A 22,556-nucleotide genomic window follows, 5' to 3' on the forward strand; every position below is an offset into this window, starting at 1 on the left:
CTGGCAGGAAACCCAGCAGCCAATTCATGACGGCGAGGTAACCAGCGGGCATAAAAGGCCAGGAGAATCACGGAGATGCCGCTTCCACCTTCCCGAGTTGCCAACCATCACTCTCCCAGGACTGCTTGATAGGTAAGAGAAACTAACCTCTATGTATACTGAGACCACCAGAGTTGGGTTCTTTGACCGGAAACTTTATTAATGCCATGCATTTGAATTCCCTTGGTCATTATTACCGTGCAGGCAGAGAAAAAAGTGCGGCTCGGAACACGGTGTGGGGCGCGCCTGGGTTTAGAGTTCAAGAGGAGGAGGTGGAAGGCGCAAGATAGCAGGAGCGGCCGCGCGCGGGGGCAGAAAACCGGGAGCACGTGGCGGAGCAGGCGGGAGCCCAGAGGGTTTCCCAGCAGGTGCGTCCGAGGCTCGGCTCCTCCCGGCGCTGCTGTCACCTCGCGGTCCCGCCCCGGCCCGCCTCCCCCGCCCCGCACAAAAGCCGAGGCCCCGCCGCCCGCCGGCCGCTGTCGCCCTGCCCCGCCATGCCCGCCGACCTCAGCGGCACCTGGAACCTGCTCAGCAGCGACAACTTCGAGGGCTACATGCTGGCCCTAGGTAGGGCGGGGGGGTCCGCGCCGCCCACCGGCAGTCTTGGGGTCGGCGCGGAGGCCGCGGGGCTTGGCCTGGCAGTCCGTTTCCCGGTGCGGCCGTCTTCCCGTACTTGGTACCCCCGTACCCCCATCCCTCTGTTCCGCCCTCCCCCGTCCCCTGGTCTCCCCTCCCGCGTCTCCCCCTCCTCCATCCCACCCGTCCATCATCTCTCCTCCGCCCCGTTTCCCAGTCTCCCCGTCCTGTGTCCTACTCCCAACTATCCAGTGTCCTCCCCAACCCCCTGTCCCTACATCTCCCCGTCCTCCTCCCCCTTCCCCTGTACCCCCTCTACCGTTCCCCCCCTCGTCCATCCTCCGTCCCCACGTCCATCCTCTGCCCCCCCCCCCCGTTCCCGCGTACTTCCTTTCCCCCCGTCGCCGGTCCTTAAGCCTGTGCCCCCGTCGGTCTCTACCCGCCCCGTGGCCGATTCTCCGGCCACCTCTCAGGAGGACTTGGGGGTCCGAAGGGCGTCCTGCCGGCGAGGGGACGTCCCGGTCCCTCTGCGGCGAGGCTCTGGATTTCTCCCAAGTCCTGGGGCTCTGCTAGCGAGGTCGCCGGCCCTGGGAGTCCAGAGCTCCCGGCTGCGCTCAGGTGCACGAGGTCCCCGCCGCCCCCCACCAGGCGACTCTGGTGCCCGCTAGAGTTCGGGAACCGCTTTGGAAATCTTTAGTTTTCTGACTTCCCCTCTCCCCTCAAGGGCTTGAGTGGGGACAAGAAACCCAGACCCCTAGGTGGCCACCCCCCCCCCTGCCCCCAAGGACTTAGTGCCAGCCCCGGGGCCGGTGGTGGGTGACTGGAGGGGTCTCTTCTTTGCCTGGGCCCTGCTCCCCCCAGTGCGTAGCGGGGAGCCTAGTCTGCGCCCAGGGAAGGGGACTCGGTAGCCGCCAGGGGTGTATAAGGGGTGGTGGGGGTCTGACCCATGTCCTTGCTTCGCAGGGGGCTTGGAGAATGTTTCCTGCCCTTGAAGGTAGAACACCTCCCTTCCTTACTGATTCCCAGTTTGTCCTTCTCTTACTGTGGTTCTTCAGATGTGGGGCCTCAGAGCACCTCTGTGCCAAGCGCCTTCCCCTGAGTGACACCAATCGGTGGCTAGAGCAGCTGGGAGCATGGGGACCCGGCAGCTGTTCTGGCTTCTCCTTATCTGACACTGGGCCTGTTGCTGCATCTATAAATTGAGAGGGAGGGAGGGCCATTTTAACGCTTTTGAAATGTACAGTTCTGTGGCTCCAGTGGGTTCTTAAGAGTTCCGTGCTTTTGGTGGGCTTCCTCTCCGCCCTCCACACTCTAAGTAGGGAAGTCTGGGGCTTCTCAAGGTAAATCTGATTCAGACCACCATAAAACCCTGTAGCGAAGGAAAGAAAGATTTTGCACATCCTATCCTAGGTTCATTGGCTGGGGCCGTGTAAATTAGACTAACAAAGGACAGATGAACCACCAGAAGCTGGTGGCAGCTGCTGGTGAGGGCACCTGGGAGCACTCAGTGTTGGGCGGTTGGAACTTGAGCCTGTCTGTAGAACATCTTAGCAAAGAGCAGTAACTTTGTAGAGAAGGGACAAGACAGACTCTGAGTTTCTAGGGGGGTATTGGGGGGAAGGTAACTAACAATACAAGGGGCAACTAACAGCAAATAGGGGCTGGTTGGGAAGGTTTATTTTTATTATGTAGTTCTTCTGGGGCTGTCTCCAGGCTGCTAAGAGTCTAGAGTCACCTCCCTAACTGCTGCCTGTCCTAGAACAGAGGGGAGGGGGGACAACTTGACAAGTTTATGTCCTGGTTGTAGGCAGATGGGGGAGGGCCGAGAGCTTTGCTTCTGTCGGCTTCTTCCCGGTTGTCTTCGGTTCAATATAATCAGTATGCCAGCGTGGCGTATTTTGGGGTGCCGTATCCTGATCACCCTTCAACCTGAATCTCATTTCCTTTGCTTCCAATTCCTGAGTAGGAATGAATGCTTACGTTTCCCAAAGGCGGTGGGTCCTGATATTTTACTTATCTGCCCCACCTCCAAATGAGTGGTGACGTGTGACTATAAGCGCTTTCTTCCCTGGTTTATCTGGCTGTGATCTGGCCACTCGTGTGAGGGATAAAGGCTAAACGTCAGGTGATGGCTTCGAATGCTGCCTTGGTCTCTGCTGCGAGTGTGACAATCTCCATGGCTTTTATTTTTATTTTATTTTATTTTTTTTTTAAGATTTTATTTATTTATTTGACAGAGATAGAGACAGCCAGCGAGAGAGGGAACACAAGCAGGGGGAGTGGGAGAGGAAGAAGCAGGCTCATAGCGGAAGAGCCTGATGTGGGGCTCGATCCCAGATCGCCGGGATCACGCCCTGAGCGGAAGGCAGACGCCTAACCGCTGTGCCATCCAGGCGCCCCTCTCCATGGCTTTTAGGCAAACCTCTGAGACACAACAGAATGGAGTCAGAGTCAGCATTCCAAGTACGGGAAGACGTCCTGCGCGAAGTCTGTCTGGTATCACAAAGCAGCCTTCTGAATGTCGGGATTAGTGTTTTTCACATCTGCCTTAGTACCATCCCTCACCTGTCCCCACAGTCTTGCTTTTCTGTACGCTCTGCTAGGATCCCTTGTTTGATACTTTTTTTCCATGATGACAGTAGAGGCTTAACAATGATCTGCCACAGTGCGAGATCCTAGAGGTTAACAGAGGCCATTTATTTATTTACTTGACATATTTATTTTTGATCCAACTCGCTTCCCAGAGGACTAAGCCATGTAGCACTGAGTCAGCATCCTGCCTCGCAACCCTTAGTCTTACTTTTGGTTCAGGTTCCAGAAAGATACTCAATCCCGACAATGCACATAACTCTTACTTGCCATCTGTTTGCCAAAAGAAACGTAAGTGCGCTGAGGATTTCTGGAATAGAGAGGCTGTTTAGGGTAACAGAGCGTCACGCCGGAAACCCAGCTAGCTTAGCCGTTGACTGTGGGTCATAGAATCAAAGTTACGTAACTTCTGACTTCCTTTAGTTTCCCCTTTTGTCAAACGAGGTCGTTGGGCCAGATCTGATATTCTAAGTATCTCAAGTACAGACCAAGAGATCTCTTGCATTCTATACGATAGCTGAAATCAGACTTAAAACCTCTTGCCAGTTCCTCACTAGCTGGGAAGAAAGTGATCTGGCACCCACTGCAAATAACACGGACTCCAGGGTCAACCCGGTCTCCCCTGGACAGATTAGGGGCTCGGGACCAGATAAGGGTAGGGTTTTGTTACTCAGAGCTAGCAGGAGCCTCTTAGCTTGCAGACCCTGAGCCTCACCCCAGATCCCAGGTTCACAGCATCAGAATCTGCATTTAACCAGATTCGCAGGTGATTCAGATGCCAATTAAAACTTAAGTGCTGCTCTGTCATGTGTCAAGTCATCGGAGGGACAACTGCAGAATGTAACCACAGTTGACCCTGAACACACAGGTTTGAACTATGTGGATCTGCTTATATGAGGATTTTCTTTTTATAAATACAGTATAGAATTGTTCATGTATTTTTGCTACCGTATGATTTTCTTAATGACATTTTCTTTTTCTCTACCTGACTTTATTGTAAGAATACAGCATCGAATACACATAACATACAAAATGTGTTTGTGTTATTGGGAAGGCTTCTGGTCACCAGGAGGCTATTACCAGTGAAGTGTTGAGGGAGTCAAGAGTTACATAAGGATTTTCAACTGAGCACGACAGGACTCCCCTAACCCCTGTGGTGTTCAAGGGTCAACTGTACCGGAAAACCTATTGTCCTTACTTATGCATATTCTAATACCGACTTATGCAGAAATAGACCTTTCCTGAGAACTTTTGCCTCTGCTGATGGCAAACTAATTTATTTATACTAACTCTCCCAAAGAAGATAGCTAAATTAAGCTAGACCAAATATATATATTTTCTGAACAGACTGTAGAGTCACTGTGAATCATTCTTGGTGGTCCAGAAAAATCTCAAGACCTGAACTTGAATTCAGGTGCTTCCAGACAGCCAGTGGCCTTAAAAGCAATAATAACCACCCCCTCCAAAAAAAAAAAACAAAACAAAAAACAAAAAAAACACCCTCTTTGGAGGAAGAGAACATCATGCCAGCCCTACATGCACACTCTACAGAAACAGTGCCCAGGAAATAATCAAGTCAAGCAAGTACATAAGGAGATAAAAACGCATGACAGGAAAATTCTGGAAGGTGTTGGCTCTGTCGTCGTGATTGAGCAAACACCCCTGGGTGTTTGCTTAAGCCCAAACACACAAATTGCACATATTAAATACGTACTGGTTTTTATACATCAATTATACCTCAATAAAGCTGTTAAAAAATTAAAAGACCCTAGTAGCAAGAATCCGTAGAAACGACCAACAACAGAAACAGGGTCTAATCCCCAGATACTGGGATTAGCCGAAATAGAACAAGAAGCAGTTTATGCTGAGTTTAATTAAGGCAAGGAACCAGAATCTATACAGAGTAACATAGCAGAGTTGAGAAAGAAACAAATAGAAATTCTAGAATTGAAACATAACAAGCAAACTTAGAAACTTAGCAAGCTCTGTTCTTCAAACTCCGCTCTGTGTCCCATGTTTTCAGAGATAAGAATGCTCCTAACCTCCGTTGTAGAGAAGGCGCCTCTCGTATGAGGGTCTTGGGACCTGCTCGCGGGGAAGGTCAGAAAGCTCTTCTCGCACCTACCATCCCTCAAATTTCTTCAGCTTAAACTATTCAATACGCCAAGCTACCATATTTGGGGGGGAGCATGACCTAAGCCCCATCAAGAACAGAGTTTCCGCCCAGGAGGATGAAAAAATTCTGGAATTGGCTAATGGTGGTGGCTGGACAACATTGTGAATCTACTTACCACCATTGAACTGTATGCCTAAAAATGAATAAAATGGTAAATTTTATGTTATGTATATTTTATCACAATAAAAAAAAAATCCAAGAACCTTTTATTGTAAGGAGACTTTAGTAGAAAACCTACAACAAATCCTATATTACTTTTAAAAAAATTAGAACTCCTTTTAAATGCAGTTGTTTGAATTGATTAATAAGTACATGTTGTCAATTAGCCTTCCCTCCTATCTTCACCATGTCTTAGTGATGTGGGAAAGAAAGGCAAAAGAAAAATTAAATTTCCTTACTTCCTACAGCCATTGACAAGCCCTTGAAACAGGTAGAGTGGCCTTCCTCTGGGAGCTCAGTTACCTCGATGTTGACACTGTGCTAAGGGCAAAAGGCAATCTTAGCTCGACTCCCAGGATCCTGTAAGTGGACTTTAACATATAAAAATTCCTTTGGAAACTTCCTTTATCTCTACCCCCCAAGATACATATTGGCAGTCGTCCTCCAAGCATAGGACCCACCCATATACATCTGAAGAGTCTCATGACTGAGTTTTTACTAAACAGGAATAAATGACCTTTTCTTAACAATGGCTATGTCCCCTCGGGATCCTGGAAACCTTGTTTCCAAAATACCCGGGAGACTTACGCTATCCCTAACCCCCTCCCACCTTGAGAGCATATAATGGGCCACTCCTCACGACCCCAGTGCACCTCTTTCTGCCCATGGGTCCTGTCCCCAAGCTTTAATAAAACTACCATTTTTTAAATAAACATATTTTCCCCTTTTTTAAAAAAATTTATTTTTCATTTATTTGAGAGAGAGAGCACAAGTGGGGGCGAAGGGTAGAGGGAGAGGGAGAAGCAGGCTCCCTGTTGAGCAGGTAGGCAGACGTGGGGCTCGATCCCTGGACCCTGGGCCATGACTCGAGCTGAAGGCAGATGCTTAACTGACTGAGCCACCCAGGTGCCCCTAATAAAACTACCATTTTGCACCAAAGATGTCTCAAGAATTCTTTCTTGGCCATCGGCTTTGAACCCTAACATCTTTCCTGCATCGTTATGACTTTAGACAGTGGACTAAAACGTGTTTTTAAACCCAGAGTTTTATACTTAAGGGGAGTAAAGATAGCTCCTATAGTAAGAACCAGAGAATCCTTATCTTTTTCATTAGATGGAAGGAACATACAACCAGGAAATCTGTCCCTTTTGGTGAAAAACAGAGCTTGGGATCTCTGTCCTGGCTGAATATTTAACTTAACAAAGTGCTTAGTAAATTATACAATGTCTTACATTTAGATTCTTTAAAAAATAAGCACATAGCACATAGAAGGAATTTATGATTGGAATAATCAAGGTGCTTCTAGGTTTAAGAGGATTGTTTTCAGGGTGCCTGGGTGGCTCAGTCGGTTAAGCATCTTCTTGAGATCAAGTCCCACATGGGGCTCCCTGCTCAGCAGGGAATCTGCTTCTCCCTCTGCCCCTCCCCCCAACTTGTGCACGCTCTCTCTCTCAAATAAATAAAATATTAAAAAAAAAAGATTGTTTTCAATTTTCCTTTAATTGAAACAGATTCTCTTCTTAAAGGGAGACTTTGATTATTCTGTTTTCACCTTCCTTCTTGGTTATAAACTCCTTAAGTACAAGGACTGCGCATTTATGACTTTGATCTCTCTACCCCTACTCCCACCCCCAGTAAAAGGTATTTAAATATTTCATTTGCCTGAAGAGAGGGAAGGTAGTGCCACAGCCATTAAGAAAGTGTCTCTCCTCAAAGCTACTGCTCAACCAGCTCCAGGAATCTCCTCCAGCTTTAATCCATTAACGAATATCACTTAGGCATTTACTGTGTGTTAGGGGCTGGGGCGGGAGAAAGTATTTAAAGAGGCAAAGAAGGTGCTTGCTCTCTGATATTTCTTGTTCCAGTGCAGAGGGAGGGCGCTTTCCCTGCCCTAGGGCTTTGCACACATTAGGTGTGTGTTTCATAAATGCAACTTGACAGAGGAAAAAGCAAATGATAGGAGACATGAGTGTGGGATAGGACTCACATAAGTGTGGGGAGAAAACGCTATACTTTGGATAAAGGCAGACAGTGGAAAACTTCAATTCTAGATATTAAATAGTCACCAACTTAAACTTCCAGCATTTCACTTTCGAAGAAGTGAGGACAGTAGGACAACCTATATAGATTTCATGAGCACAGAAAGCAGGGCTCCTAAGTTAAAAAGGCAATTATGGGATTTGTGGGGGCAACTTATCTAAATCAGGAGGGCGTGTGCAGATTCTGTGCCTTTGTTTTAGGAGTTGTTTTTCTAATTAAAATATTGGCTTAAACAATAAGTGAGCCATGCAGTTTTAGAATTATTCAGGATTAAGGATAACCTTGCTTCTTTTTCTTTTACACAAGGATAGTTTTTCAGACCAGAACCTGGGAGATCAGTGTAATTGAAAATAATCTTCTGAAAGCCCAGCAACTCTGTTGAAGCCTCAGATCTGGCTTAAGTACTAAATCCTTACGTCGTACTTCTAATACTGGAATGGCTATTTACGTAATGCTATAAATGTTAAATTTTATCTTAAGAACTGAGCTAACAATCCTGGATATTACTGATCAACTTGAATATACAAAGTGCTGTCAATGGTTTTTGATGTTTTTTTTTTTTTCCATCTACCTATAAGGAAAATACATTCCATAAGAGAATCACAGACAATGGTGTAGGAAAAGTAGTGGTGGCCACTTTTTTTTAAAAGTAGAAGTAAGGTGAATGCCTGTTGGCAGAGGTAAGAGTCAAGTAAGGTATCAGAGAAGACCCAGCAACACATCTCGTGATGTGCCCCAGCCAGCAGCTCTCTCGAGGGGGGAAATAACTCCTCTTTGACTGGAACTCATCTTGCAGCTCCCCAGCCTGGTTCTAACATTGCTCTTCAAAGAAGTACGTTTGCCTGCTTTTTAAAGTCTGGAAAATGGGGTGCTTGGGTGGCTCAGTTGGTTAAGCGTCTGCCTTCAGCTTGGATCATGGTCTCGGGATCCTGGGATCGAACCTCACATCGGGCTCCCTGCTCAGTGGGGAATCTGCTTCTCCTTTTCACTCTCCCTCTGTGCTCTTCCCTCCTCCAATGAATAAATAAGATTAAAAAAAAAAATAGAGGAGCTAGCCTGGGGTTTGGGAGTTCCTGGTGGACTCCACCGTAGCCAAGGAAGACCCAGGGTGTAAAGCTCCAGGCAGGAAGGAACCAGCTGCTAAAGGCTGCGGGTGTTCACCATTTTGTCCCCATCACCCTCTTTAATCCCAATGAACATGAGAAGGTGGTGGTGTGACCAGCTTGCCCAAGATCACCACATAAGCTGGGATTTAAAAACCAATTTCTCTTGGCTCCAAAACCCGCATTGCCTCCAGATTAGAAGTGGCTTTGGGATTAAGAGTTAATGTGAGCAGCTGAAGTTTAGAAAAGTATAAGTCAGTGTTGGCTTCTCTGAGATCCTGCCCTAAAGTGTATACGCACACGCACGTGTAGTGGTCCGCAAAGTAGCTGCGTTATCCCTTCCTTCTGCATGGATGCCTTATTCCTACGTGAAAATCTAATGGTATGGAAAAGCATGGCTTGTCTGGATCAAAGCCCTGTGAGCACAAAGGCTAATTGGACCACTGAGGTCACAGCAAACATGGACTGGCAGAAACTGACCAGACCTTAAGCTGATTTAAATTTTGATCTTTAGGGGCAGCTGGGTGGCTCATTCGGTTAAGCGTCTGACTTCGCCGCAGGTCATGATCCTGGGGTCCTGGGATCGAGCTCCTTGTGGGGCTCCGTGCTCATTGGGAAATCCGCTTCTCCCTCTCCCTCTGCCCCTTCCCCCCTGCTCGTGCTCTCTCTCTCTCAAATAAATAGATAAAATCTTTAAATTTTTATTCATATATATATGAAGAGTTTTCTCAAAATAAGGACATTTATATAATTTTTGAGCTTAGAAATGGATGGGGCTATTGAGATGCTGAAGGAGACCTGCTCCGTGCTTGGCCACGTTTTCTGGACTGGAAGGGCTTTCTGTGAAGCCCTGAGCGGCAGTTCGTGTCAGATGAAAACAAAATCTGTCAGGCAAACAAATTAAAACGGGGACGTCACCTGGCCGGCTCAGTCAGTGGAGCGTGCGACTCTTGATCTCGGGGTTGTAAGTTTGAGCCCCATGTTGGATGTAGAGATTAAAGAGATAAAACCTTAAAAAAACAAAAAAATAAAAAATGAAACAGGGGTCAATTCTGGGACCAAACTACCTTCAATGAGCCATGTAAGCTGCTGAAATAAAGATTCCTGGAACTTTATTTTACGTAATAGGATAATCCCTAAATGGGAGAAGCATGCATGCCCTGTGGCTCATAGAAATGTCTAGGTGATGAGCCAGCCTACAATGGTGACTGACTGCCAATTAGACGGTGTCACCTGCTCCTAACAGTCCCGTGGCACCCATCCGACTTCATTTTCTTGAGTTAGAGCCCTATGGTCCTTCTGGCGCCCCCACATTTCATCTCACGATCCTCTTCCCTCCTCATCTCCGTCATTCTGCTCTGGTCACCCCAGGCTCCTGGCGGTTCCTGAAACCCTCTGGCACACCCTTCCCTGCTGTCCCTGGGCTCCCTGTGACCTCTGCCTTACACTCTCCCCAGAAATCTGCATGATTTGCTTCTGCACCTCATTTGGCTCCAGGTGACACTTGGCTGCCCTACCTAAGATAGCAGCAGGTGCCTGGCTGGCTTAGTCAGGAGAGCACGTGACTCTTGATCGTGGGGTTTTGAGTTTGAGCCCCAAGTTGCATGTAGAGATTACTTAATGTAAAAAACTAAAATAAAACAGCCACAGTTACCTCTAGCTACATAATGTGCTCAAAGCTACTAGAAGGGAAATGGGGTTCAAATCCACTGTCTATATCAAAACCTGGATCTTCTCAGCATTCCATGTCTCTGTGTGTGACTCTGTTTTAAAGTTTATTGAAGACTTCTAAATGTATTGTAGTATATGCATATTTACAGTGGCTTTTGACCTTTTTTGTTGTTGTTTAGAAACTGTTCAAAAGCTTTTTAAAAAAATTTTTTTTAATTTTATTTAAACTCAATTAATTAACATATAATGTATTATTAGTTTCAGAGGTAGAGTTCAGTGATTCATCAGTTGTCTATAACAAATGCTGTCTTAATCCAAAGTGTAAATACATAAAGGAGACAAAGGCTGAGTTGCTGTGTTTGAGTTTGGGTTGGGGCCTAAGTCCTTGTCCCCTTGGCTTTCTTGTCCTCTTCTCTGCCTCTGGTGGGGGGACTCCCAGAACAGCTTCTTCCAGGCCCAGCTTCAAATCCATTACCTAAGGCACAGCCAGCCAATGACTCTTCCCTGAAAGCTATTCAAGCTTTTTAATCAAGCCTCTGGATAGAGTTTTGCCCAGATAACTACCTACAGATCCAATTTTGGCAGTAAGCAGCACTGAAATTGTGAAAGACACACTAGTGATGAAATACAATGATTTTGAGGACAGCTGCCAAATTCTTAGCTTTTGCATCTTGAGTGAATGTTGAGACTTCTTTTCTTTTCTAAAAATTGTTTTTAAGGTATCGACTTTGCTACTCGTAAGATAGCCAACTTGCTGAAGCCACAGAAAGTGATTGAGCAAGATGGGGATTCTTTTACCATCCACACATACAGCACCCTGAAGAACTACCTTGTTACATTCAAAGTTGGAGAAGAGTTTGACGAGGATAATAAAGGCCTGGATAACAGGAAATGCAGGGTAAAAAAATTTTTTTTTAATTCAAATGATAACATAGGCTCTTGGTTTTGCAAGATGAACTCGGCCTTCTTAGTACCTGTGGAGGAGCTGTCAGAGCAAACCAGCCTCTCCTCCCCTCTCTCCTGCAGAGCTTGGTCACATGGGACAATGACAGACTCACCTGTGTCCAGAAAGGGGAGAAGAAGAACAGAGGCTGGACCCATTGGATCGAAGGGGACGAACTCCACCTGGTACTTGCCACATTTTGTTCTTATATCTAATGAGATGATACAGTGTTGCACCATGGCAGCGTTCCCACTATTCCAAACCACTGTTTTCAGTTTGGCACGTTACCTTCCGCTCTCTGACGGAGTATTCTGCTTTTTCACTTATGACAAAACACATTCCAGGTTTTAAAATAATTTCCCTGTTGAATTAATCATGTATTAATAGAAAAAATATAGAGGGGCACCTGAGTGGCTCAGTTGGTTAAGCATCTGCCTTCAGCTCAGGTCATGATCCCAGGGAGCTGGGATTGAGCCCCGCATCAGGCTCCCTTCTTGGCGAGGGGTCTGCTTCTCCCTCTCCGTGCCCCCCTCCTCGTCTCTCTCTCACTATCTCTCTCTCTCTCAAATAAATAAAATCATTAAAAATATATATATAAGAAATTTGTATATAATATGTATAAATGTATATTACATGTATATTACATGTATATTGTGAATGTATATTACAAGTGTGTGTGTATATATAAATATATACATATATATATAAATTAAATAAAGTAAGGTAGCAAACTGGCTTCATAATACTCTATCAGGTTGGTGAACTATCATTTTTAGAAAACATTTCCATAATCTCAGTGTCCAGGAGTATTGTTTCAGGGTGTTTTCTGCTATTGCTCAAATTCATGTGAACAGAGCTTTTTGCATCCATGGATTTATTTCCTTCGGAAGAATTCACGGAGAGGATCATTGTTAGAGGCACACACATCATTGCCGCTCTCTGCTTAGTTGCCTTACTCACTTCCGAAAGATCGTCTCCTTGCTGAGGCCACCAGCGCTTCATGAACATACAAGTTATAACTCAAGCTAATCAATAATTTCTAAATATAATTTAGAAGGTATGGGGAGCCTGGGTGGCTCAGTCGGTTAAGTGTCCGACTCTTGATCTCAGCTCAGGTCTGGATCTCAGGGTTGTGAGTTTAAGCCCCGCATTGGGCTCTATGCTGGGCACGGAGCGTACTTTGAAAAAGAGAGAGAGAGAGAGAGAGAGAGAGAGAGAGAGGGAGAGAGAAGGTATAAAATTGTACATCGAGGCTTAATTATGGCTTTTTACATGAAAATTGCTTCCTGCCATGTATATTATAATGGCTTACATTTTTCGAGTGATGATTTTGTGCTCAATTACTGTGCTAAATCTTTGTGTGCATGATCTCACTTGGTCTTCAAGACAGTCCTGTGATAGGGCGCCTGGGTGGTTCAGTCGTTGAGCATCTGCCTTCGGCTCAGGTCATGATCCCAGCGTTCTGGTGTTCTGGGATCAAGCCCCGCATCGGGCTCCCTGCTCTGCAGGAAGCCTGCTTCTCCCTCTCCCACTCCCCCTGCTTGTGTTCCCTCTCTTGCTGCCTTTCTCTCTGTCAAATAAATAAATAAAATCTTTAAAAAAAGGGGCGCCTGGCTGGCACAGCGGTTGAGCGTCTGCCTTCGGCTCAGGGCGTGATCCCGGTGTTATGGGATCGAGCCCCACATCAGGCTCCTCCGCTGTGAGCCTGCTTCTTCCTCTCCCACTCCCCCTGCTTGTGTTCCCTCTCTCGCTGGCTGTCTCAATCTCTGTCAAATAAATAAATAAAATCTTTAAAAAAAAAATCTTAAAAAAAAAAAAAGAGTGCTGTGAAAGGGACACTGTTTTTCCCATTTACAAATGAAGAGATTGAGATTTAGAAATTCCCCAAGGCTGCCAAGTAGAGATTCAAATCCAGGTCTGATAAAAATATGTGCTTTCAACTCTGTCCTTTTGCCTCGATGTACAGAAATCTAAGCCATACCCATGAAAACAAAATTAGAGCACTTGCCTTAAAATTGGATGTGGGTGGTCTTTGAGGGTCTGGGTGGTCTTTGATTACAAAGGCATTAAAGATATTTTGATTTGGGGGGCTCCTGGCTGGCTCAGACATACAGCATGTGACTCTTGATCTCGGGTTTGTGAGTTCACACCCCAGGTTGGGTGTGGAGCATACTTTAAATAAAAAAGATATTTTGATTCTAGATGGATAAATCTTACACTCTTCTGACAATAGAAACAAAATCAAGAAATTTGCTATCACAAAAGTGTAATGTGGAACTTTAAAGAAAACACCAACTGCATTTGAGGATATACAGATTAGTTGGCTCTAAGAAGTAAAGTTCAAATGACATGCATCCTAGCTTGGGATGTCCATGAACTCTGCCCAAGCAGAGGATGGAAGGACCCTACCTCTGAGGATACTCACAGGACAATCCCTCCATGCCGTGGTATAATACAAAATAAATATTTGGTCTTTGTACCTGGTTCCTAAAACCCTTGGAATCTCCAGAGTAATTAATGAGGGTCTCCTGTAGGCTAATGAGATGATCAATGGTTGGGGTCTCCCAGATGGCCAAAGATTTAATCAATCATGCCTACATAACGAAACCTCCACAAACACCCCTAAACGAGAGGGTTTGGAGATCTTCCTAGTTGGTGAGAACATTGACGCGCGGGGAGAGCGTCACTCCTGGAGGGGGCGTGGAAGGTCTGCACACACACCCCCACACTGTGTCCTATGCATCTATTGGGCTGTTCTCTAGTTGCACCCTCTATAATAAACCTGTAAATGTAAGTAAAGAGTGTTTCTGTGAACCGCTAGCAAATTGTTGAACCTGAGGAGGGGCTCGTGGGAATCCTGTTCATAGCTGGTCGGTCAGACACTCGGGTGGCCTGGAACTTGGGACTGATGTCTGAAGTGGGGGCAATTTTCTAGACGGAGCCCTTAGCCTGTGGGGTCTGTGCTAGCTCTGGGGCATTAGTGTCAGAAGCGAATTGTTGGACACCCAGTTGGAAAAGACACTGCGTATTTGCTGTCAGAAGTGTCTGAGTAATAATAATAATAATAATAATAATAGACTGCATGTCCACTCATCTTCTTTCTCCTGTTCCTCCTTATCCCTAGGAAATGTTCTGTGAAGGCCAAGTGTGCAAACAGACGTTCCAGAGAGCCTGAGCTGTATCCAGCCACAGAGCCCACATGTGACTGCAGCTTAATGCTGAAATCTGTCCCCAGATGAACAGATGTTCACCTGTCCTGGTTGGCGATGGGAACTTGTGGTCAGAGAGATGTTCCACAGCCGGTATCAGACACTATTTACTCAGATTGGGGCAAGATGGCTCTGTTTCAATAAACCCGTCCAACGACCCTGACTTTTGTTCCTTCTAAATGTAGTGTATCCCATTATTTGAAGAAGTATTTGAAAGCCTTCTAGGTGCACCATGGACACACCAATGAACAGGCTGTAGTTCCGTCTTCAAGGTCTAGTGAGGAAATGGACAGAACAATCATCGGAACAGCGGTGAGATGTACTGGCAGCTCTGAGAGCTCAGGAAGGGAAACCAAACCTTTGGGGGTGGGCAAGTGGCAGCAGGGATGGGGGTAGTGGAGGTGGTCTCTGGGCTCAAAACTGAAGCACAGATGGGCAGGAAGCATCGGGAAGCATTCTAGGTAAAAGGCTGGGGGTAGGTTGGAGGGATGTTTGAGCACCTGAAAGATTGCGTTTGCTGGATCATGGGCCTGTCTGGGTGGAACGGCCAGAGATATCAGAGGAGGCTGAAGGCAGGCAGGGGCCCTATCATGAAGAATCTGGAAGGCTGGGTGACAGAGCTAAGATTTGTCCTCAAAGTAATAGGGAGATAGTGCCTGTCTCTAAGCAGAAGATCTGCACAGCTAGATTGGCTCACGGAAGGGAACCCCAGCTGCACAGGGGAGAAAGGGCTGTAGGTGGGGGATGCAATTCAGGAGCCAGTTTAGAAAACGCTGCCAGAAATCCCAGCGTGAGGTGGTGCCAGTCAGGAGCACCCGGAGCCTGAGTCTCAAATACAGTGACTGGACTCGGGGCTGGAGAGAAATAACTAATCATGTAGGATGCAGACTCCATGGTCCCAGGTGGTCGACGAGCTGATGCGCCGTAGGGATGTTGGAAGGGGAGGAGTCAAGGAAGATGCCCTGTTTCGGTTCAGGCAGCTGTAGGAAGGAAGGTCGGAGCCTTCAGAAAGAAGGCAACACACACAGAAAAATGAGCTCTGGATTTTGAGGGGCCTGTGCCCGGTGTAAGCCTGGCCATCAGGAGATGATGTCAAGCACATACACTCTGCATATGGATGAGACTGTCTGGGACATTGTGTCTATTTATCTATCTATTTTATGAATTTATTTATTTAAAATATTTTATTCATTTATTTGACAGAGCACAAGCAGGGGGAGGGGCAGAGGGAGAAGGAGAAGCAGGCAGCCTGATGTGGGGCTCAATCCCAGAACCCCGAGATCATGACCTGAGCCGAAGGTAGACGCTTTTTTTTTTTTTTTAAGATTTTATTTATTTATTTGACAGAGTGAGAGATAGTCAGCAAGAGAGGGAACACAGGCAGGGAGAGTGGGAGAGGAAGAAGCAGGCTCCCAGCGGAGCAGGGAGCCTGATGCAGGGCTTGATCTCAAGACTCTGGGATCACGCCCTGAGCCGAAGGCAGACGCTTAACGAATGAGCCACCCAGGTGTCCCTACGATTTTATTTATAAGTAATCCCTACACTCAGGGTGGGCTTGAACTTACAACCCCGAGATCCAGAGGGGCGTGCTCTACCGACGGAGCCAGCCAGGTGCCCCAGAGACACTGTATTCCAAGTGAGAAAAGAGAAACCTGAGGCCCAATGGGGTACAGTAGCAGAGGTGGCCAGAGGGGGGCTGGAGAAACTGGGCAGCATCCACGAAGCGAAGGCAGGAAACGTTTCGGGGTCCAGGGAATGGTGGGTGCTCGCTGAGATGCCAGAGGCAGCAAGAAGGCAAGCGGGATCATTCTGTCTGGGTGAGGCTGGTCCAGGGGCAGGCTGGTGCTGAGCCAGCGTGCGGGGGGTGGGGGCGGTGGTGTGGAAGCAGGGGAGGCGAGCAAGTACAGACAGGGAGTGTTTGGCTGAGAAGTGGAAGGAATGAGTGGATAGTTTCAGGGAGGCTTGCAAGGGAGCGACTAGTTCAGACCCGTGGGACTGCTGGGTCATGGAGTCAACGCAGGGTAAGGGAGGTCAGGGGAGCTGATGGTGTGCTAGGCTCTAAGCTGAGCTTGGCTTTAGGGGAAAGGTCTATGCCTAGAAGGAGCTCACAGACTCCACATAATGACAGAATTCAAGGGGAAATTAAAGTCTGAGCATCAGATCTAACTCTTGTTTCAACTAACAGAAACCAACTTGTTCCTTTGACCTGAGACGCAATGACTTTAGAGCCCGAGAAAGTCAGAAGGCAATTGTGGACCCAATTAGATATGGTGACCCCACCAAACGACTATGAAATTGTTTCAGAATCAAATCAGGTATAAGTGGATTAGCTGAGCTGGCAGATGGACATCAGAGTTGAGAATTATGTGGTGAGTAATCTTTTTTTTTTTTTGGTGCAAAATGGTGGTTTATTAAAGCACGGGAACAGGACCCGTGGGCAGAAAGAGCTGCTGCCCCGGGGTCTCGCGGAGTGGTGATTATATGCTCAGGAGGGGAAGTAAGGCAAAGAGAGGTTTCAAAAGAACTTTCATAGGCTCAAGAGGACCGACCTACAAGATACCCGAGGCCTTGCCGTTGTCAAGTGAAGGTTGTTTTCCCTTCTAGCAAGGTATTAACATTTAGTTGGGAGATTCCTGGAAGAATGTCACACATGTCCCACCCAGGAGTGGGGACTGGGGGGAGGTCGCAGGGTGTCAGCTTGTGCTTGGTCTTCAGCCAGCCTTCTGCTCCCTCATCATTTCCCCCTTGAACAATTTTGACCCTTCAATCTTTAAGATTGTTGAAGGTGGAAGGTCTCATCTTCTGTAACGTCTTCCTGCTGAGGGGCGTAGAGACGTCCCCACCTATGGGTCAGTATTGGTCAGTTGGGGAACATACAGGGGAGTTACAAAAGGGGGGGGCAGCTGAAACCAGCGAGGTCAACACAGATGAACCTCCTTGAGAAGGGATCATCTGTTGATGTGAAGTCATTGTAGGGCTGGGGTCTCGACACCAAGCGGAGAGATGCTGAAAAAGACAATGCATTAAGATTAGTAGGGCTATAAGAATGAGAAGTCCGATAAAGAGATCCTTTTTTTTTTTTTAAGATTTTATTTATTTATGTGACAGAGAGACAGCCAGCGGGAGAGGGAACACAGCAGGGGGAGTGGGAGAGGAAGAAGCAGGCTCCCAGCAGAGGAGCCCGATGTGGGACTCGATCCCGGAACGCCAGGATCACGCCCTGAGCCAAAGGCAGACGATTAACGACTGCGCCACCCAGGCGCCCCTAAAGAGACCCTTAATAGTCACCCATAATTTTCCTCCAGTCCAGGAGTTAAAAGCAAAAAGCGTCAATCTGCGTCCTCATGCCAGTTAGAAACCCAGAAATATTTGTGGGATCTGGAAGGTATACCCAGCATTCTGTTTTTATGATAGTGCAAGTTGTACCTTGTGCAACAGTTAAAACAGCTAATGCTATTCTATTTTATAAAGCAGCTTTACACATTTGTATTACTCAAGTATTTAGTAGAGAAATGCTATTTTGAGTGTCATTTAGGGCTTTGACCATGTACTTACTAAGAGTTTCCACGTGCCAAACATCCTTCAGTCTCCAAGAGGGAACAAAGATGGATAGTAGGTGGTCATACCAATGCAACGCAGAACACGTCCACCATCATTTTAAATTTGGAAGGTTGGCTGGGTTGGTAATGGTTTTAATAATATGTCCGTGCGTCTAGGCAAAACCCAGAGTACAGCGGCCTATCCAGCCTGGGGGAAGCCAGGGCCACAAGTTAGCGTCACATAGCCATTGGGTCCCAGCCAGGAGCCAGCCATCTAATACTGGGCCTCCTTGAAGTGTAGTCAGCATACTAAGGGTTTGGAGCGCCATCCTTTGAATGTGTGAATTTCAGGTCCATATTTGATTGGGCAGTTATGGCTTGATAATAATCCTCTTGTCTTTAAATCGCTCCATGGGCATATAGGACTAGGACGGCATACTTGGAGTCATGATAAATATTTTTAAGGCTTTTGCCAATTGCAAAGCACAGGTCGGCGCTGTTCATTCTGCTTTGGGGGCAGGTGTGTTTGCTGACAGGGCTTTGGCCTTAACAGTCTGAGTTAAGACTGTAGCATACCCAGTTTTTCATACCCCCTTTTCCATGAAACTGTGGCTACTGATAAACCAACTGTCATCTGCATTTTTAATAGGGGCAACTTAAATCTGATCGACTGGAATAAACAAGATCACTAACCTCTGAACACTTTGCTCCATAGAAGTACAATGGTCAGGTCCAGCCATAAGGGTAGATGGGTTTTAAGGTTGACAGGTTTTAAATATATTTCAGGCATATCTATAAGCACTGCCTGGTGTTTAATAAGTCAGCCTCCCATCATACATTGGTGGTTTTGGTTTGTAAGACACGCTGGACCTGATGTGAAGTCATTACAGTCCGGGGACTGTCCCATTGTGAGCTTTGAGGCCCCTTTTGCCAGGAGGGCTGTTGTCTGCTCAGCTAAAGCCTTTGTTTGCGATTGCACCTCCCTAGAGGCGGCTTCGAGGTAAATATGACTATGAGGGATGAAACCATTAAGAAGCCCTTTTTGTTTGAGGTCCAGCCTTAACAATATCCTAATTACAAGGAATCACTGGCAAGTGGGAGAAAACTTGTCAAGAGCTAAGGGCATCCCCAACTGCATCATCCAATCTTATCACAAAGAAAGTGGGGCCATCCATTATCTCCACAAGTCTGTAGTTAGCCCCATGGAGTGAGGTATGCTCCGGGTTTGAAGGAAAAATTTCGTCATCCCAGCCACATAGACTTGGTCAAGGTGATAGCTGAGTTATACAGTTGTTGGGGGATTAATTCCATTTTCCAATTCTTTAAATACTCATATGCCCATGGGGTCCTGTTATCCCCACAGAACAACAAATAAGATTATCTAGACATGAGCTATTATGTAGAAATAGAAAAGTTATTTCTCTGAAGTTCCAAGGTGTCTGGCTTAGGCAAGCAACATTCAAAGACAATCAGAGCTAGAACTTAACATCTACAAAGGTGAGTTATTGAAACAATTTTTCTCTAAAATAACCCTCATTTTTAATCAGAAATAGCCAAATCAAAAGAAAGAAAGAAAGAAAGGGAAAAAAAGAAATAGCCAAATCAGGACTAATTTATTTGAAAAACAAGTTCAGTTTTAACAAACTTGGCCCAATTAGTGATTATCATATAGACCTTTTAACATCTGCTTTGCTGGAACTTTTTATAAAGAATCTCCAGGTTGAACTTTTAGTAGCCTCTCTGGGCCAGAAGCCAAGCCAAGTACTTGCCATCATACATGCCTGTAACACCTGTAGATTGGGTGCATTGCTTTTCTTGGGGTCCCCAAATATCCTGAGGTTCCTGCACCTGCCAGGAAGCGACATCCTTTACTCACCTGGTGAGGCCGCTGGGAACTCCGTAAAGCAAGGTATCAGGCCACCAGTTCCAAGGGGCTTTATGGCTCCAACTAAGTCAACCTTAGTTCCTCAAAGCTGTTTGGTCATATCCGAGTCTATGCATGTCTCTCTCAAATACGACATTCCAGTCAAAGCCTTGGGAAAATAGCCAATGTTTCCAGTGTCCTGTTACAAGGAGAACAGATTCTTAGTGAACTTATGCAAATGACTATGATTGCCATGAAAGAAAGAATACTCACTGAGACCTTTTTTTTTTTTTTTTAAAGATTTTTGTTTATTTATTTGACAGAGAGAGAGACAGCCAGCGAGAGAGGGAACACAAGCAGGGGGAGTGGGAGAGGAAGAAGCAGGCTCCCAGCGGAGCAGGGAGCCCGATGTGGGGCTCGATCCCAGCACCCTGGGATCAGGCCCTCCGCCAAAGGCAGATGCTTAATGACTGAGCCACCCAGGCGCCCCTCACTGAGACCTTTTGAATCAGAGGGTTCAGGTAGAGAGAAAAGTTAAATGCTTTGTTTACAAATGAATATTACACGTTTCTGTAAGTCATAGATATCTTAAGAGAAAGTTTCCTTAATCTGGAGAACCTGCCATTTTTAATCCATGGAGAACACTAGAAAAGTTTTACAAGGGGAAATTACCGAATTTTGTAATTTAAGTAGTTAGTAGTGGACATTCACGGAAAACAGTAAAGATAGAAATCCATCATGATTCTAAACGACATTAAACATATGTCATCCTTATAGCCAACTTCCCTAGGAAACGGTCCCCAGTTGGGTTTTCATTCAGTTGGGTACTGGTTTCAGCTGGCTCCGAGTGGAGGTCCCGTGGGCAGAAGTGGCTAGACCAGGGATTTGAAGGGAATCACATTAGATCAATCAAGAGGAAACCTCACACGAGAGTCTTAAGATTGGCAGCTGTCCTGGTGACTTAGGTGGCTGTCCCAAGTCCAAGACAGACCTATACAAGACCTTGTATAAGGACAGCAGTAAAGAAAGGGCATCAAGTTTTTGGGTCTTATTACCATCCCGGCCAGGGTACTAACTTCCAGCCAAAGGGCAGGCTTTCTCCCCCCCATAGAGTAGCCACAGGCTAGAGGGTTGCAGCCTAAGCAATTGGTGATTGACATGAAAGTGTTCCAGTAACACCGTCCTCCTTGAAGAGCCCCTGAAAGGAGAGTAAAGGAAGAGGAGAGAAAGTACTCATCAACTTTGCACCGAAGCTCAGAGTCCAGCTGTAAAGACTCAAAGCCCCGCGTTTGGGCGTCATATGATGGGGTGTTGGACTGTAGGTGAGGCTCGGTGGGGTGAGGTCTGGAGCCGATGACAAGAAAGAATTCTTGAGACATCCTGGGTGCAAAATGGTGCTTTATTAAAGCTCGGGGACAGGACCCATGGGAAGAAAGAGCTGCTGCCTGTGGTGAGTAGTCGAAATCCGGGGCTGTGGGTTGCGTGGACTACCGTTTTTGGAACTCTTCTCCCTCACTTCAGGTCACTGCTTTGAGGCAATTTGAAACAATAGGCTCTTGTGGGAGGCAAAATTTTATCAGCATTTATTAATTTTTCCAAATATGAGTAAATGTGTGAATTCCTGGAATTTAGCAGTGAACAAAAGGAAAAATTTCTCCCCTCATGGATCTTCCTTTCCCACGGGAGGAGACAGATAATAAACATCAGTGAAGAATAGAGTGAATCAGGGGCACCTGGGTGGCACGTTTGGTTGTGACTGACTCTCGGTTTCAGCTCAAGTCACGATCTTAGGGTCTTGGGATTGAACCCCCACACTGGGTTCCATGCTCAGCTCAAAGTCTGCTTAAGACTCTCTCTCCCTCGCTTTCTGCCCCTCCCCCTGCTCTCTTCCTCTCTCAAATAAATTAATAAATCTTTAAAAAATACATAATGCAGGAGCTCCTGGGTGGTTCAGTCGGTGAAGCATCTGCCTTCAGCTCAGGTCACGATCCCAGGGGCCTGGGATGGAGTCCTGCATTGGGATCCCTGCTCAGCGAGGAGCCTTCTTCTCCCTCTCCTCCCTGCTCATGCTCGCTCACGCTTGCTGTTCTCACTCGTGCTCTCTGTCGCTATCTTGGTCTCTCTCTCAAATAAATAAATAAAATCTTAAAAAAAAAAAAAAAGACAAGAAACTGAATCGAAATCAGCTTGTAAATCTAACCACTAGTTCATAGGGAATGTGGGGAGAAAGCAGGGTGTGTTACACCATCCGTCAAGTCCAGAATGTGGGGAATTCAATTCTATAAGACAAATAGGCGATTATATCACCAAATAACATAGCATGATAAAAATAGGGATAAGGGGAAACTAAAAGAAGGAAAGAAGTAGGGACCTTACCAATCAAATGCAGTATGTGGAGCTTATGTACGTCCTGCTTAAAATAAAGTAAACATATAAAGCCCTATGTTAGGGGGCACCTGGCTGGCTCAGTTGGAATAGCATGAGACTCTTGATCTCGGGGTCATGGGTTCGAGTCCCACTTTGGGTGTCGAGATTACTAAAAAATAAATAAGAACAAAACAAATACTTGAAATGTTTCTTTTTTAAAAAAAAAGACGAATTTAGATACTTAGGGAAATTTGAGTGGATGTTAGATGATAAAAAACGAC

At 46.3% G+C, this 22,556-nt stretch overlaps 1 protein-coding gene across 2 annotated transcripts; it reads left to right on the forward strand.

Annotated features, from left to right (window-relative positions):
* Positions 1–504: 504 nt before the first annotated feature.
* On the forward strand, positions 505–19,589 carry RBP7 (retinol binding protein 7). 2 transcript variants are annotated; one of them, XM_057305169.1, is made up of 6 exons: positions 505–606; positions 11,073–11,251; positions 11,380–11,481; positions 14,421–14,817; positions 15,709–15,804; positions 16,691–19,589. In XM_057305169.1, exons 1-4 carry the CDS (start codon positions 534–536, stop codon positions 14,469–14,471), a joined length of 405 nt encoding a protein of 134 aa, XP_057161152.1. In that variant the 5' UTR covers positions 505–533; the 3' UTR covers positions 14,472–14,817; positions 15,709–15,804; positions 16,691–19,589. The 2 variants fall into 2 exon arrangements, with proteins under 2 accessions (XP_057161152.1, XP_026375668.1); XM_026519883.4 differs by lacking the exon at positions 15,709–15,804.
* The last annotated feature ends 2,967 nt before the right edge of the window (positions 19,590–22,556 follow it).

This window comes from Ursus arctos, unplaced genomic scaffold (genome assembly GCF_023065955.2).
Source record: "Ursus arctos isolate Adak ecotype North America unplaced genomic scaffold, UrsArc2.0 scaffold_32, whole genome shotgun sequence".
NCBI lineage: Eukaryota > Metazoa > Chordata > Mammalia > Carnivora > Ursidae > Ursus > Ursus arctos.

What these genes read in the sequence shown, in the direction of transcription:
- RBP7 (XM_057305169.1), top strand. Translation starts at nt 534, where the DNA reads ATGCCCGCCGACCTCAGCGGCACCTGGAACCTGCTCAGCAGCGACAAC. An exon ending in GGGCTACATGCTGGCCCTAG is followed by an intron (nt 607 to 11,072) that starts GTAGGGCGGGGG and finishes ATTGTTTTTAAG; the next exon opens with GTATCGACTTTGCTACTCGT. An exon ending in TGGATAACAGGAAATGCAGG is followed by an intron (nt 11,252 to 11,379) that starts GTAAAAAAATTT and finishes TCTCTCCTGCAG; the next exon opens with AGCTTGGTCACATGGGACAA.